Here is a 15695-nt window from a genome sequence, read left to right as displayed (position 1 = left end):
CCATCCCCACGTCCCCCGGTGTCCCCACGTCCCCGTATCGCCCCGTATTGGCCCCGTGTCCCTCTGTCGCCGTCACCCCCTGTGTCCCCATTACTGTCCCCATGCCCCCCCCACGTCCCTATGTCCCCCCCATGTTCCCCCCATCCCCCATATCCCCCCATCCCCCTCCCCAAGTCCCCCCAATGTCCCCCCAATGTCCCCCCATGTCCCCCCACACCCCAAGTCCCCCCCAATGCCCCCCCATACCCCATGTCCCCCATATCCCCCATGTCCCCCCCAGTCCTTGTGTCCCCACCATGTCCCCCCATGTCCCCCCATACCCCATGTCCCCTCAATGTCCCCCCCATGTCCCCCCATACCCCATGTCCCCCAATGTCCCCCCAATGTCCCCCATGTCCCCCCCATACCCCTATCCCCCCATCCTCCAAGTCCCCTCCCAATGTCCCCCCATGCCCCCCCCTTGTCCCCCCCATGCCCCCCGAATGCCCCCATATCCCAACTCCCCCCCAAATATCCCCCATACCCCATGTCCCCCCCGGTGTCCCCGCCAGTCCTCGTGTCCCCACCATGTCCCCCCATGTCCACCCCCCCACCCCCCCGCCACCACCCCGCTGTCCCCGTGTCCCCTCGCGTCCCCGGGGGCCGGGGCGGGGGCTCCCCGTTATTTCCCAACGCGGCGCCCGCCCGACCGGCTCCCGACGCCGGCCCGGCCCGACCGGTAACACCGGTCGCAGGTGACACCTCCCGGGGCGGGCCCGCGACGGGCGGCGCTCAGCCGGCACCGCGCGCCCGGCACCGCACAGCCGCCACCGGCCGCCCGGCGATGCACAGCCGCCAGCCCCGCCAGCAACCGGCGGCACGCAACCGGCGGCACGCGACCGGTAGAGTACAACCGGCGCTGACCGTTGGAGAGCAGCTGGCGTTGGACGACTGGCGTTGAGCAACCGGCAACGACCGGCGGCGCGCGGCGACTGGTGGAGTACAACCGGCACCGGCCGTCGGAGAACAGCCGGCACCAACCGGCGTTGGACAACCGGCAAAGACCGGCGGCACGCGACCGGTAGAGTACAACCGGCACCAACTGGTGGCACGCAACTGGTGGCACGCGACTGGTAGAGTACAACCAGCACCAACCGGCGGCACGCAACTGGCATCAACCGGCGGCACGCAACCGGTAGAGTACAACCAACACCGACCGTTGGAGTACAACCGGCACTAACCATCGGCGCACAACCGGTGGCACGCAGCTGGAAGAGTACAACCGGCGGCACGCAACTGGCATCAACCGGCGGCACAGAAGCAGCGGCACGGAACCGGTGGAGTACAACCGGCCCCGACCATCGGCGCACAACCGGCACTGACCATTGGAGTACAACCGGCACCGACCGCCAGAGCACAACCGGTGGCACGCAACCAGTAGCGTGCAACTGGCACCGACCATCGGAGCACAACCGGCACCAACCGGCATTGCACACAACCGGCGGCGCACAACCGGCGGCACGCAACCGGCGCCAACCGGCGGCGCACAACCGGTAGCGTACAACTGGTACCAAGGATCAGAGCACAACCGGCGGCACGCAACCGGCGCCAACCATCGGCGCACAACCGGCACCGACCGTCGGCGCGCAACCGGCACAGGGCTCGACCGGCGGCAGCGCGTGGCTCGGCGGTGGTGACCGGCGGCCGGTGACGGTGACGCCGCCGGGCGCTGGTAGTGGGACGGTGCCGGGACACAGGGCTGGGTGGCGGCGGCGGCGAAGCTCGCCGGCTCCCGGTGGTGCCGGATCCAGGATCGGGCGCTGGGATCTGGGGCGGGGATCTGGTGCTGAAGCCGACCCGGGGGATCCCAGATCTGGCACCGAAGCTGACCGGGGACCTGGGATCTGGTGCTGAAACCGACTGGGGGATCCGGGATCTGGCACCGAAGCCGAGCGGGGACCTGGGATCTGGTGGTGGAATTGGCCGACCGCGAGTGATCTGGGACCGAAAGTGACCAAGGGCCTGGGATCCACTGCTGGAACCGTCTGGCGAATCTGAAATACAGTGCCGAAACTGACCGAGGATCCGGGATCTACAGCTGACACTGACCAGAAACCTGGGATCTACCACTGGGACCGACCAGGGATCTGGGATCTATAGCTGAGAAGTGACCGGGGATCGGGGATCTACTGCTGAAACAACAGGGATCTGGTGCAGAAACCGACCAAATACTTGGGATCTGGGGCCGAAACTGACAAAGGATCTGGGATCTGGTGCTGAAACTGGCCGGGGAGCTGGGATCTTCCACCGAAAGTGACCAGGGATCTGGGATCCATTGCTGCAAGTGACCCGGTACCGGCGCCCCGGGACTGTGACTGCCTGGGGATCTGCGATCTGGTGCCGAAACCAAGCGGGGCTCCGGGCTCCGGCAGCGGCCGAGGGCTCCAGGGATCCGTCGGGGATCTGTCGGGGATCCGCCGGGGATCCGCCGGGGATCGGGCGCCCACCATGCCCCGCGCCTTCCTGGTGAAGAAGCCGTGCGTGGCCACGGCCAAGCGCAACTGGAGCGAGCTCCCGGACGAGCAGCGGGCAGAGATCTACGTCCCCAGTACGTGGGGGGGGGGGCCGGGGGGGGGGGCACACGCCGGGTGGGGGGGACCCAGGTGATGGGGGGGGGGGGTCAGGGTTGGCGGGGGGGGGGTGTGTCAGGTATTTTGGGGGGTCCCAGGTGTTTGGGGGAGGATTAGGGTTGGGGGGGGGGGTGTCAGGGTAGGGGGACCCAGTTAATGAGGGGGGGGGGCAGGTGTTTGGGAGGGGATTAGGGTTGGGGGGGGGACCCAGGTGATGAGGGGGCACCCAGGTGTTGGGGGGGGGGGGCAGGTTTGGGGGGGACCCAGGTGCTGGGGGGGGGACCCAGGTATTGGGGGGGGACCCAGGTATTGGGGGGGGGGGGGGGGTCAGGGCTGGGGGAGTGTCAGGGCTGGGGGGGACCCAGGTGATGGGGGGGATTAGGGTTTGGGGGGACCCAGTTGATGGGGTGGACCCAGGTGTTTGGGGGGGGGGGGGTTGGGGTTTGGGGGGGACCCAGGTATTGGGGGGGGGGAATCAAGGCTTGGGGGGGGAAATCCATGTGGGGGGGGGGGGGGATTAGGGTTGGGGGGGTCAAGGTTGGGGGGACACCCAGGTGATTGGGGAGGGGGAACCCAGGTGACCCAAGGGGGGGGGAGTGTGCAGGCTTTTTTTTTTGGGGGGGGCCCTTTTTGACCCTGCCCCCCGCCCCCGGCGCCAGGCCGTGATTAACCCCCTAATGACAGGCCCCGGGCACGGCCCCTCCCGGGTGGGGGCTGAAGCCACGCGGCCGCCGCCCACCCGTTCCCCCCCACCCCCACCCCCCCCGGGGGGGGGGGCCTTGGTGGATCTGGGGCAGCCCGATGGGTCCTGGGGGGGGGGCGTGGGGTACCGGGGCGATGGGGGGGGGCAGGACCCTGAGGGGGACATGGGGGGGCAGAAATGGGGTCCCCAGGCATTTGGGGGGGGGGGACATGGGGTCCCCAGACTCCGGGGGGGAGGGATATGGGGTCCCCAGACTCTTGGGGGGGGGCATGGGGTCCACAGGCATGTGGGGGGGGTGGGGGGTGATATGGGGTCCCCAGACTCCTGGGTCCTTTAGGGGACAGGGGACACGGGGGGGGGGCAATGGGGTCCCCAGGCATCTGGGGGGGGGGGGGATATGGGGTCCCCAGACTCCTCGGGGGGGGTGTTATGGGGTCTCCAGGTACCTGGGTCCTTTAGGGGACAGGGGACAGTGGGGGGGGGGGTTATGGGGTCCCCAGACTCCTGGGGGGGGGGGTTATGGGGTCTCCAGGCACCTGGGGGGGGGGATATGGAGTCTCCAGGCACCGGGGGGGGGGATATGGGGTCCCCCAAACACCTGGGTCCTTTAGGGGACAGGGGACAGTGGGGGGGTGGGGGGGTTATGGGGTCCCCAGACTCCTGGGGGGGGTTATGGGGTCCCCAGACTCCTGGGGGGGGGGTTATGGAGTCTCCAGGCACCGGGGGGGGATATGGGGTCCCCCAAACACCTGGGTCCTTTAGGGGACAGGGGACAAGGGGGGGGGCAATGGGGTCCCCAGGCATCTGGGGGGGGGGGGGTTATGGGGTCCCCAGACTCCTGGGGGGGGGATATGGGGTCCCCAGACTCCTGGGGGGGTGTTATGGGGTCTCCAGGTACCTGGGTCCTTTAGGGGACAGGGGACACGGGGGGTTATGGGGTCCCCAGGCACCTGGGGGGGGGGGCATGGGGTCCCCAGGCACCTGGAGGGGGTGATATGGGGTCCCCAGACTCCTGGGGGGGGGGCATGGGGTCCCCAGGCACCTGGGGGGGGTTATGGGGTCCCCAGGCACCTGGGGGGGGGGTTATGGGGTCCCCAGACTCCTGGGGGGGTTATGGGGTCCCCAGGCACCTGGGGGGGGATATGGGGTCCCCCAAACACCTGGGTCCTTTAGGGTATATGGGACACTTGGGTCCCTTGGGGGGGGAGGACAAGGGACACCCAGGGCCCTTGGGGGGGGTGTGGGGGGGGTTACACGAGGCCCGCCCGGACGCCTGGGTCCCAGCCAGGCCCGGGGGGGGGGGTGCGGGCGGGTGCTGGCGTCGCCCCCGGGCCCACGCGGGCGACACCCGCCGGAACCCCGTAATTTGGGGCGCCGCGGCCGGGCCGCCCCGACCGGTTGGGGGACCCCGGGAGAGCGGGGGCGGATGGGGGGGCCCGGCCTGCTGGGGTAAACGAGGGGGGGGACAGGCCCTGGATGGGGTTTGGGGGGTCAGGCTTGCTCAGGGGGTTCCCATTTTTTTTTTGGGGGGGGGGTGTCGATTGTAGGGTCGTAATTTATGGGGTTGCGATTAGGGGATCCCTAATTGGAGGGCCTATTTGTGGGAATCCCATTGGGGGGCTAATTGGGGGGGCTCCATTTGGGGGTCCTCATTCAGGGGAGCACATCTGGGGGGGTCCGTTAGGGTGTCCCTATGGGGGGGGGTCCCCATTTGGGGGTCCTGATCGGGAGGGTGCTGTTTGTGGGGGGTCCTAATTGGGGGGGGGGGGGGGCATTTGGGGCCCACATTTTGGGGGTCCCCATTTAGGGGTCTTCATTGAGGGCCCCCATTTGGAGTGCCCCTAAGAGGGTCCCCATTTAGGGGGTCTCCATTAGGGTGTCCCCATTGTGTGGGGGGGTCTCATTGGGGACCCCAATCACGGTGCCCACTTTGGGGTCCCCATTGTGGGGGGTCTCACTGGGGACCCCAATCAGGGTGCCCACTTAGGGGTCCCCTTTTTTGGGGAGTCTCATTGGAGACCCCAATCGGGGTACCCACTTTGGGGTCCCCATTGTGGGGGGTTCCCATATGTGGGGGTCCCCATTTGCAGGGTCTCACGGGGGACCCCACTCGGGGTGCCCACTTGGGGGTCCCCTTTTTGGGGGGGGGTGTCTCACTGGGGATCCCAATCGCGGTGCCCACTTAGGGGTCCCCTTTTGGGGAGTCTCATTGGGGACCCCAATCACGGTGCCCACTTGGGGGTCCCCTTTTGGGGGAGTCTCATTGGGGACCCCAATCGCGGTGCCCACTTTGGGGTCCCTATTGGGGGGTTCCCATATGTGGGGGTCCCCATTTGCAGGGTCTCACGGGGGACCCCAATCGGGGTGCCCACTTAGGGGTCCCCTTTTTGGGGGAGTCTCACTGGGGACCCCAAACGCGGTGCCCACTTTGGGGTCCCCATTTGGGGGGGGTGTCTAATTGGGGACCCCAATCGCGGTGCCCACTTTGGGGTCCCCATTTGGGGGGGTGTCTAATTGGGGACCCCAATCGGGGTGCCCACTTTGGGGGTCCCCTTTTTGGGGAGTCTCATTGGGGACCCCAATCAGGGGTGCCCACTTAGGGGTCCCCTTTTTTGGGGAGTCTCATTGGGGACCCCAATCGCAGTGCCCACTTTGGGGTCCCCATTTGGGGTGTCTAATTGGGGACCCCAATCGGGGTACCCACTTTCGGGTCCCCATTGGGGGGGTTCCCATATGTGGGGGTCCCCATTTGCAGGGTCTCATGGGGGACCCCAATCAGGGTGCCCACTTGGGGGTCCCCTTTTTGGGGGAGTCTCACTGGGGACCCCAAACGCGGTGCCCACTTTGGGGTCCCCATTGTGGGGGGTCTCACTGGGGACCCCAATCAGCGGTGCCCACTTTGGGGTCCCCATTTGGGGGGGTGTCTGATGGGGACCCCAATCAGTACCCACTTTGGGGTCCCCATTGGGGGGAGGTTCCCATATGTGGGGGTCCCCATTTGCAGGGTCTCACGGGGACCCCAATCGCGGTGCCCACTTTGGGGTCCCCATTTGGGGGGTGTCTAATTGGGGACCCCAATCGCGGTGCCCACTTGGGGGTCCCCATTTGGGGGGGTGTCTAATTGGGGACCCCAATCAGGTACCCACTTTGCGGTCCCCATTGGGGGAGGTTCCCATATGTGGGGGTCCCCATTTGCAGGGTCTCACTGGGGACCCCAATCGGGTGCCCACTTAGGGGTCCCCTTTTTTGGGGAGTCTCATTGGAGACCCCAATCGGGGTACCCACTTTGGGGTCCCCATTGTGGGGGGGTTCCCATATGTGGGGGTCCCCATTTGCAGGGTCTCACGGGGGACCCCAATCGGGGTGCCCACTTTGGGGTCCCCATTGGGGGGGGGGTTCCCATATGTGGGGGTCCCCATTTGCAGGGTCTCACCGGGGACCCCAATCACGGTGCCCACTTTGGGATCCCCATCAGGGGCTCCCCCATTCCGGGGTGCCCGTTTTGGTTGAGGGGGGGCCGTGTCGGGGGTTCAGGACCCCCCCCCGACTGATCTCCCCCCCCAGTCTGCCTGGGGGCTGCGCCCTACGCAGGGACCCCGAGCCGGCGGTGGCGGAGGCGCCCGCGTCCCCCGTGTCCCCCCTCGGACATGACGCTGCGGGGGGCCGGCTTTGGGCCAGCCCCGCTGCCCCCCACGCCCTCCCGCGCCCCCCACGGCTCCTTCCCTGCACCCCAAGGGAAAAGTAAGTTTATTTTTTTTTTTTTTTTTTGGGGGGGGGGTCCTGGAGCTGGGGGGGGGGAGGGAGGGGAGATCCCCAGAATGGGGGGTCCCAGGGGTGGGGGCTTTTAAGAATGGGGTCTCAGTAATGGGGGAGGTCACTGTAATTGGGGGGGGGGAGGTGGAACTGGGGGGTCTTCACGATTGGGGGTGGGCGTTGTGATGGGGGGGCTATAATTGGGGGTTCTCTATAATTGGGGTTTTTCTATAATTGGGGTTTCTATAATTGGGGTTTTTCTATAATTGGGGTTTTTCTATAATTGGGGTTTTTCTATAATTGGGGTTTTCTATGGCTGGGGGTTCTCTTTGATTGGGGGAGTTCGCAATTAATGGGGGATCTCCATGGCTGGGGGGGCTTCATAACTTGGGGGGGGGGCATAACTGGGGGATCCTCGTGATTTGGGGGCGGTCCTTGTGATGGGGGGGTGGGCTCGATAATTAGGGGTTCTCTATAATTGGGGGTTCTCTTTGATTGGGGGTTCTCTTTGATTGGGGAGTTCTCAATTACTGGGGGATCTCCATGACAGAGGGGGGTCCATAACTGGGGGGGAGGGGGGAGCTCCATAAATGGAGAGATCCTCATAATTAGGGGCACTCCGTAACTGGGGGGGTCTCCATGACCGGGGGCTTCATACCTGCCATACCTGGGGGGGGAATCTTCATGACCTGGGGGGGCTCTGTAATTGGGAGGATCTCCATGGTTGGAGGGGGTCCAGGTGATGGGGGGGGGGGTCTCCCATGCTCCCATGGGGGGGTCCCCTGATTGGGGGGTCCCCACGACAGCAGCTCCCTAAGAGGGGGTCCACACCCTGACCCCCCCCCTCCCTTTGTATTGCCAGGTGCCATCAGGTCCCGTCGGAGGCCCGGTCCCCACAGGCGTCCCCATCCCCGGAGGGGTCCCCGTCCCCGGGGGGTCCCCGGGGGGCGAGCTGTTCTCCTGCCCCGTGTGCCAGAAGAGCTTCGGGTTCCAGCGGATGCTGAACCGGCACCTGAAGTGCCACAGCGAGGTGAAGCGGCACCTCTGCCCCTACTGCGGCAAGGGCTTCAACGACACCTTCGACCTCAAGCGCCACGTCCGCACCCACACTGGTCAGCGGGACCCACGGATGGGGAAGGGAAGGGGATGGGGTGGGGTGGGGAAGGGGAGGGGATGGGGTGGGGAAGGGATGGGGAAGGGAAGGGGATGGGGAAGGGGATGGGGGAGGGAAGGGGATGGGGAAGGGAAGGTGATGGGGTGGGGAAGGGAAGGGAATGGGGTGGGGAAGGGGATGGGGTGGGGAAGATGGGGTGGGGAAGGGGATGGGGTGGGGAAGGGATGGGGTGGGGAAGGGGATGGGGAAGGGAAGGGGATGGGGTGGGGGAAGGGATGGGGTGGGGAAGAAGGGGATGGGGAAGGGGAAGGGGATGGGGTGGGGGAAGGGGATGGGGAAGGGAAGGGGGATGGGGATGGGGATGGGGTGGGGAAGGGATGGGGAAGGGAAGGGGATGGGGTGGGGAAGGGGAGGGGATGGGGAAGGGAAGGGGATGGGGTGGGGAAGGGGAGGGGATGGGGTGGGGAAGTGGATGGGGAGGGGAAGGGGATGGGGAAGGGAAGGGGATGGGGTGGGGAAGGGAAGGGGATGGGGTGGGGAAGGGGAGGGGATGGGGTGGGGGAAGTGGATGGGGAGGGGAAGGGGATGGGGAAGGGAAGGGGATGGGGAGGGGAAGGGGATGGGATGGGGTGGGGAAGGGAAGGGGATAGGGTGGGGAAGGGAAGGGAAGGGAAAGGGATGGGGTGGGGAAGGGGATGGGGGAAGGAAAGGGATGGGGAAGGGAAGGGGATGGGGTGGGGAAGGGGATGGGGAAGGGAAAGGGATGGGGTGGGGAAGGGGAAGGGAAGGGGATGGGGTGGGGAAGGGGATGGGGAAGGGAAAGGGGTCAGGGAAGGGGAAAGGGACAGGGAAAGGGGAAGGGGATGGGAAAAAGGAAGGAAATGAGGGAAGGGGCTTGGGATGGGAAGGGGATGGGGAAGGGGACAGGGAAGGGGATGGGGACAGGGAAAAGAACGGGGCAGGGGACGGGGAAGGGGACGGAGGTGGGGCGGGGATGGGGGAGAGAAGGGAACGGGGAAGGGGCTGGGGATGGCGACGGGGCTGGAGGTGGGATGGGGCTGGAGAAAGAGAACGGGATGGGGGAAGGAGCCGGGGCTGGGGACGCCCCCCTCACCCCTCGCCACCCCCTTTACCCCCCCTCCCCAACCCCAACCCCCAAAGGCGTGCGCCCCTACAAGTGCAGCCTGTGCGAGAAGGCCTTCACGCAGCGCTGCTCGCTCGAGTCCCACCTGAAGAAGATCCACGGCGTGGCCCAGCGCTATGCCTACAAGGAGCGGCGCGCCAAGCTCTCGTCTGCGAGGAGTGCGGGGGCACGGCCGACAGCCAGGACGCCCACCTGGCCCACCTGCGCCAGCGCCACCCCCACAGCCCCCTGCTCGCCAAGCTGGCCCGCAAAGCCGCCGCCGCCGCCGCCGCCGCCGCCGCCGCCCCCACCCCGCGGACCCCCCGCCGCCGTCCCCCCCCCCGCCTCCTGCCGCCCCCTAGGGCTGGGACGTGCCCCTTTGGGGGGTCAGGCCACGCCCCCTTTGGGGTCAGGCCACGCCCCCTTGGGATCAGGCCACGCCCCCTTTGGGATCAGGCCACGCCCCTTTGGGATCAGGCCACGCCCCCTTGGGACCAGGCCACGCCCACCGGGGAATTAACCCCACCCCCCATCGGGGCAGCAGCCCTGCTCCATCAGAGGCACCGGCCACGCCCCTTTAAAACACAGGCCACGCCCCCTTTAAAGCAATGACCACGCCCCCATTAAATCACAGGCCACGCCCCTTAAAAGCATTGACCACGCCCCCATTAAAGCACTGGCCACGCCCCTTTAGAGCACTGGCCACGCCCCTTTAAAGCTCAGGCCACGCCTCTTTAAAGCGCAGGCCACGCCCCTCTTAAAGCCCTGACCACGCCCTTTGATGCACTGGCCACGCCCATTCGGGACTAGGCCACGCCCCCTTGTTGAAGTAGCCCCGCCCCTTTGGGGTTAAGCCCCACCCCCTCCCCTTTGGGGGCCACAGCTCTGCTCCCTTAGAGGCACCGGCTGTGCCCCTTTAAGAGGCAGGCCCCGCCCCTTGGGGAACAGGCCACGCCCCCTCTGGGCACTGGCTCCACCCCCTACCGCGCACAAGCCACGCCCCCTTTGGGACTCCCCCCAATGAACATCAGGCACCTGCCTCCTGCAATAGGCCCCGCCCCCGCCGCTTGGCCCCGCCCCCTCCCCAGACCCCGCCCCTCGGGCAGGCCCCGCCCCCGGGCACACGCCACGCCCCCGGGCTGGCCCCGCCCCCAGCTGCCCCCCCCCCCCCCCCCATGGCGCTGTGGGCAGGGGAGGAGGGAGCGTCCATAAAGCTCGATGCGTTCACCTATAGGCTCCTGTGCTCATCTATAGGGGCCTGCGCCCATCTATAGGGTCCTGTGCTCGCCTATAGGGGCCTGCACCCATCTATAGGGTCCTGCGATCACCTATAGGGCCCTGTGCTCATCTATAGGGGCCTGCGCCCATCTATAGGGTCCTGTGCTCGCCTATAGGGGCCTGCACCCATCTATAGGGTCCTGCGATCACCTATAGGGCCCTGTGCTCACCTATAGGGTCCTGTGTTCACCTATAGGGTTCTGTGCTCACCCTATAGGCTCCTATGTTAATCTATAGGGTCCTGTGTTCATCTATAGGGCCCTGTGCTCACCTATAGGGTCCTGTGCTCACCTATAGGGCCCTGTGCTCACCTATAGGGTCCTGTGCTCATCTATAGGGTCCTGCGATCACCTATAGGCTCCTGTGTTCACCTATAGGGTCCTGTGCCCATCTATAGGGTCCTGTATTCACCTATAGGGTCCTGTGCTCATCTATAGGGTCCTGTGTTCACCTATAGGGTCCTGTGCTCATCTATAGGGCCCTGTGCTCACCTATAGGGTCCTGTGCTCATCTATAGGGTCCTGCGATCACCTATAGGCTCCTGTGTTCACCTATAGGGTCCTGTGCCCATCTATAGGGTCCTGTATTCACCTATAGGGTCCTGTGCCCATCTATAGGGCCCTGTGCTCACCTATAGGGTCCTGTGCTCATCTACAGGGTCCTGTGCTCATCTATAGGGTCCTGCGATCACCTATAGGGTCCTGTGCTCAATCTATAGGCTCCTGTGCTCACCTATAGGGTCCTGTGCCCACCTATAGGGTCCTGTATTCACCTATAGGGTCCTGTGCTCATCTATAGGCTCCTGTGCTCACCTATAGGGTCCTGTGCCCATCTATAGGGTCCTGTATTCACCTATAGGGTCCTGTGTTCACCTATAGGGCCCTGTGTTCATCTATAGGGCCCTGTGTTAACCTATAGGGTCCTGTGCTCACCTATAGGGTCCTGTGTTAATCTATAGGGTTCTGTATTTACCTATAGGGTCCTGTGTTCATCTATAGGGCCCTGTGCTCACCTATAGGGTCCTGTGCTCACCTATAGGGCCCTGAGTTCACCTATAGGGTCCTGTATTCACCTATAGGGCCCTGTGTTCACCTATAGGGTCCTGTGATCACCTATAGGGTCCTGTGCTCACCTATAGGGCCCTGAGTTCACCTATAGGGTCCTATGTTCACCTATAGGGTCCTGTATTCATCTATAGTCTCTCATATTCACCTATAGGCTCCTGTATTCACCTATAGACTCTCATATTCACCTATAGGTTCTTGTGCTCACCTTATAGGTTTCGCGTTCACCTATGGGCTCTCGTATTCATCTATAGGCTCTCGTGCTCACCTACAGGCTCCTGCGCTCACCTATAGACTCATATTCACCTATAAGCTCTCCCATTCACCTATAGGCTCCCGTGCTCACCTATAGGCTCCTGCGTTCCCCCTCTGAATCCCCTGAAGAGGTTGCAGGGCCCCCACTGCGCCCGCCCCCTCCCCTATAGCACCAGGGGCCGCCTATAGCCCACCCCGCCACAGTTGGGGCTGGATCCTGGGGTGCCCTATAGGGGCCACGTGCCTCGGGGCATATAGGGCAGCCCCCCCCCCCCCAAGAGCGGAATCAGAGAGGTGGGGGCCCGCAAGGGACCTGGCTATAAGGGGGGGGGGGCACCCTATAGAAAAGGACCCCCAGGCGGGGGGGACGACGGGGACCCTATAGGCTCTATAGGGACGCAGGCAGCACGGTTAGTCCAGTCTTTATTGCCCGGGCCCGCCCTCCTCGGCGGGGGGGGGCCGGGGGCAGCAGACAAGGGTGGGGGGGGGGCCCCCGCCCCTCCCCTTCCAGGTTTGTTCCCATGGGGGGGGGGCGCCCCCCCCTTCTCCCCCCCCCAAATTCCAGTTTTTCCCGGCCTTTGGTCACAGACTCCGTACGTGCCCCCTCCCCCCTCCCCCCCGGGGGGGACCCCCAGGGTGAGGACCCCCCCCCCACCCCAAAATCTGGGGGGGGGGGGGGGGGGCGTTTGGCATCAACATCTGGGGCAGCAGCAGCTGGGGGGGGGGGGGCTCCCAGGACCCCCCACCCCAAATTCTGAGCCCCCCTAAGGCAGCATGGCAGGGCATGGCCCCCCCGGGGGGGGGATGGGGGTGTCGCCCCCCCCCCCCCCCCAAAAAAAAATTCCAGGGCAGGGTTAATGTAAAAAGGGGGGGGGGGGTCTAAACCCCCAAACTAAGGTTAGAGGGGACCCAGTCTGGGCCCCCCTAGTGTGCTAGGAGCCCCCCCCCCCCCCAAAAAAAAGGCAAGCCCCCCCCCCCAAAAAAAAAAGCATCGAGGCCCCCAAAATAGGTGTGCCCCCCCCCCCAGGGGTTGGGTTGCCCCAAAAGGGATGAATTCAGCCCAAAAAAAGGCTCAAGGTGCCCCGAAAGGGGCTGAAAATGGCACAAAAAGGGATCCCCCCCCCCCAAAAAAAAAAAACAGGGGTCGATGTGCCCCAAAAGGGATGAAATGAGCCCAAAAGGGGGAAAGGGCCCCCGAAATGGGGCGACCCCCCAAAATGGGGTGGACCCCCCCGAAAATGGGTGGGCACCCCCAAAAAGGAGACCCCCCCAAAAATGGGGGTGAACCCCCAAAATGGGGCGAAGCCCCCCCAGAAATGGGGGAGACCCCCCCCCAAAAAAAAGGGGATGAAATGCTCTCAAAACCGGGGTGAAATGCTCAAAATGGGGTGAAATGAGCAAAAATGGGGAGAAATGCTCAAAAAAATGGGGTGAAATGAGCAAAAATGGGGTGAAATGAGCAAAAATGGGGAGAAATGCTCAAAAAATGGGGTGAAATGCTCAAAAATGGGGTGAAATGAGCAAAAATGGGGTGAAATGAGCAAAAATGGGGAGAAATGCTCAAAAAATGGGGTGAAATGCTCAAAAATGGGGTGAAATGCTCAAAAATGGGGTGAAATGAGCAAAAATGGGGAGAAATGCTCAAAAAACGGGGTGAAATCCTCAAAAAATGGGGTGAAATGCTCAAAAAATGGGGTGAAATGCTCAAAAAATGGGGTGAAATGCTCAAAAAATGGGGTGAAATGAGCAAAAATGGGGTGAAATGCTCAAAAAATGGGGGGTGAGAGGCCCCCCAGAGGGGGGGGGACCACCCGAAATGCACCAAGCCCCCCCCCCCAAAACAAGGTGCCCCCCCCCCCAAAGAAGGTACCGCCCCCAAAAACAGGGTGCCCCCCCCCAAAAGAGGCTGCCCCCCCAAAACAGGACGCCCCCCCCTTGAGCGGGGGTAAGCCCCCCCAAGGCCTGACCCCCCCTTTTTTTTTTGGGGGGGGGGGCACCCCAAAAGCCGCATCGCCTCCCCAGAAAGGGGGGGGCTCTTAAAGTGCTTGGGGGGGAGTTTTTTTGGGGGGGGGACGCTTTTGGGGGGGTGTCCCCCCTCCCCACTCAATCTCGAGGGGAGGTTTTTTGGGGGGGGGGGATTTTTTTTTGGGGGGGGTGTCGTCCCCCCAACTCGATCTCGGGGGGAGGGATGCATTTTTTTGGGGGGGGGCAGTTTTTTGGGGTGTCCCCCTTCCTACCCAATCTCAAGGGGAGTTTTTCTGGGGGGGTCAGTGTTTTTTGGGGGGTGGGGATTTTTTTGGGGGGGGGTGGGGTGGGATTTTTGGGGGGTGTCCCCCCTTACTCAATCTCGAGGGAGGAGAAGGAGGGTTTTTCGGCGTGTCCCCCTTCCTACCCAATCTCAAGGGGAGTTTTTTTTGGGGGGTCGGTATTTTTTTTGGGGGGGTCGGTATTTTTTCGGGGGGGGGATTATTTTTGGGGGGTGTCCCCCCCCTTACTCCATCTCGAGGGAGGGGAAGGAGGGTTTTTTTGGGGTGTCCCCCCCCCACTTTCTATCCGATCTCAAGAGCAGTTTTTTGGGGGTAGGTATTTTTTGGGGGGTAGGTATTTTTGGGGGGGGGGGTCGGTATTTTTTTTGGGGGGGGGATTTTTTTTGGGGGGTGTCCCCCCTTACTCGATCTCGAGGGAGGGAAAGGAGTTTTTTTTTGGGGTGTACCCCCCCTTCCTACCCGATCTCGAGGGGAGTATTTTTTGGGGGGTCGGAATTTTTTTGGGGGGGGGGGGTGGGATTTTTTTTTGGGGTGGCCCCCCCCCCCCCCCCCGAAACTACTCGATCTCCACGATGAGGTCGTCGCCACTCCAGGCTCATGCCGGGGCGCACGTGGAGGCGGGCGACGGTGCCCCCCAGGGGGCGGTGACCACGGTCTCCATCTTCATGGCGCTGAGCACGCAGAGGGGGGCCCCTTCTCCACCCGCGCCCCCGCCTCCACCCCGCACCTCCACCACCTCCCCCGGCATGGGGGCCCCCACCTGCCCCTTGGCCCCCGGTCCGCCTTGGGGTGCACGTGCATCTCCTGGGGGGGGGGGGGGGGAACGAAAATATAAGGGGGAGGTTGGGGGGTCCGTTCTGGGCACCCCGTTTTGTGAGGACCCCCCCTCATGTCTCCCAGGATGCCCCCGTGTCTCCCAGGACCCCCCATGTCTCCTAGGAACCCCCACCCCATATCCCCCATGACACCCCCCCATGTCCCCCAGGACCCCCCATAGCTCCTAGGACCCCCCCATGTCCTCCAGGACCCCCCCATGTCCCCCAGCACCCCCCCATGTCTCCCAGGATGCCCCCATGTCTCCCAGGACCCCCCCCCATTTCCCTGTGGTCCCTCCATGTCCCCAAAACCCCTCCCCATGTCCCCCAGGACCCCCCCCCCCATGTCCTCCTGGACCCCCCCTTGTCCCCTGGAATCCCCCCATGTCCCCTAGGACCCCCCATGTCTCCCAGGACCCCCATGTCCACAAGACCCCTCCCCATGTCCCCCAGGACCCCCCCATAGCTCCTAGGACCCCCCATGTCCTCCAGGACCCCCCCATGTCCTAGACCCCCCAGGACCAGGACCCCCCCTGTCCCCCAGGACCCCCCCATGTCTCCCAGGACCCCCCCCCATCTTCCCTGTGGTCCCTCCATGTCCCCAAGACCCCTCCCCATGTCCCCCAGGACCCCCCCCATGTCCTCCTGGACCCCCCCATGTCCCCCAGGACCCCCCATAGCTCCTAGGACCTCCCCTTGTCTCCCAGGACCCCC

General features: G+C 64.5%; 2 protein-coding genes across 2 annotated transcripts in view; one reads left to right on the top strand and one right to left on the bottom strand.

Annotated features, from left to right (window-relative positions):
• Positions 1 to 605: 605 nt before the first annotated feature.
• Positions 606 to 10423, top strand: LOC136788805 (putative transcription factor Ovo-like 1). The gene is given in 5 exon segments (XM_066987488.1): positions 606 to 2587; positions 6877 to 7053; positions 7928 to 8177; positions 9341 to 9466; positions 9469 to 10423. Coding segments are annotated over 3 exon segments (687 nt in total). The 5' UTR covers positions 606 to 2587; positions 6877 to 7053; positions 7928 to 8062; the 3' UTR covers positions 9915 to 10423.
• Positions 10424 to 14722: 4299 nt separating this feature from the next.
• The window catches only part of LOC136788719 (pyruvate carboxylase, mitochondrial-like), a 35224-nt gene continuing 34251 nt past the window's right edge, over positions 14723 to 15695 (bottom strand). The window contains 4 exon segments of the mRNA XM_066987383.1: positions 14723 to 14752; positions 14754 to 14803; positions 14806 to 14940; positions 14943 to 14970. Of these exon segments, the coding sequence (XP_066843484.1) occupies positions 14723 to 14752; positions 14754 to 14803; positions 14806 to 14940; positions 14943 to 14970 (243 nt within the window).

This window comes from Anser cygnoides, chromosome W, assembly GCF_040182565.1.
Source record: "Anser cygnoides isolate HZ-2024a breed goose chromosome W, Taihu_goose_T2T_genome, whole genome shotgun sequence".
Taxonomy (NCBI): domain Eukaryota; kingdom Metazoa; phylum Chordata; class Aves; order Anseriformes; family Anatidae; genus Anser; species Anser cygnoides.
This window is presented reverse-complemented; position numbering and strand designations above follow the sequence as displayed.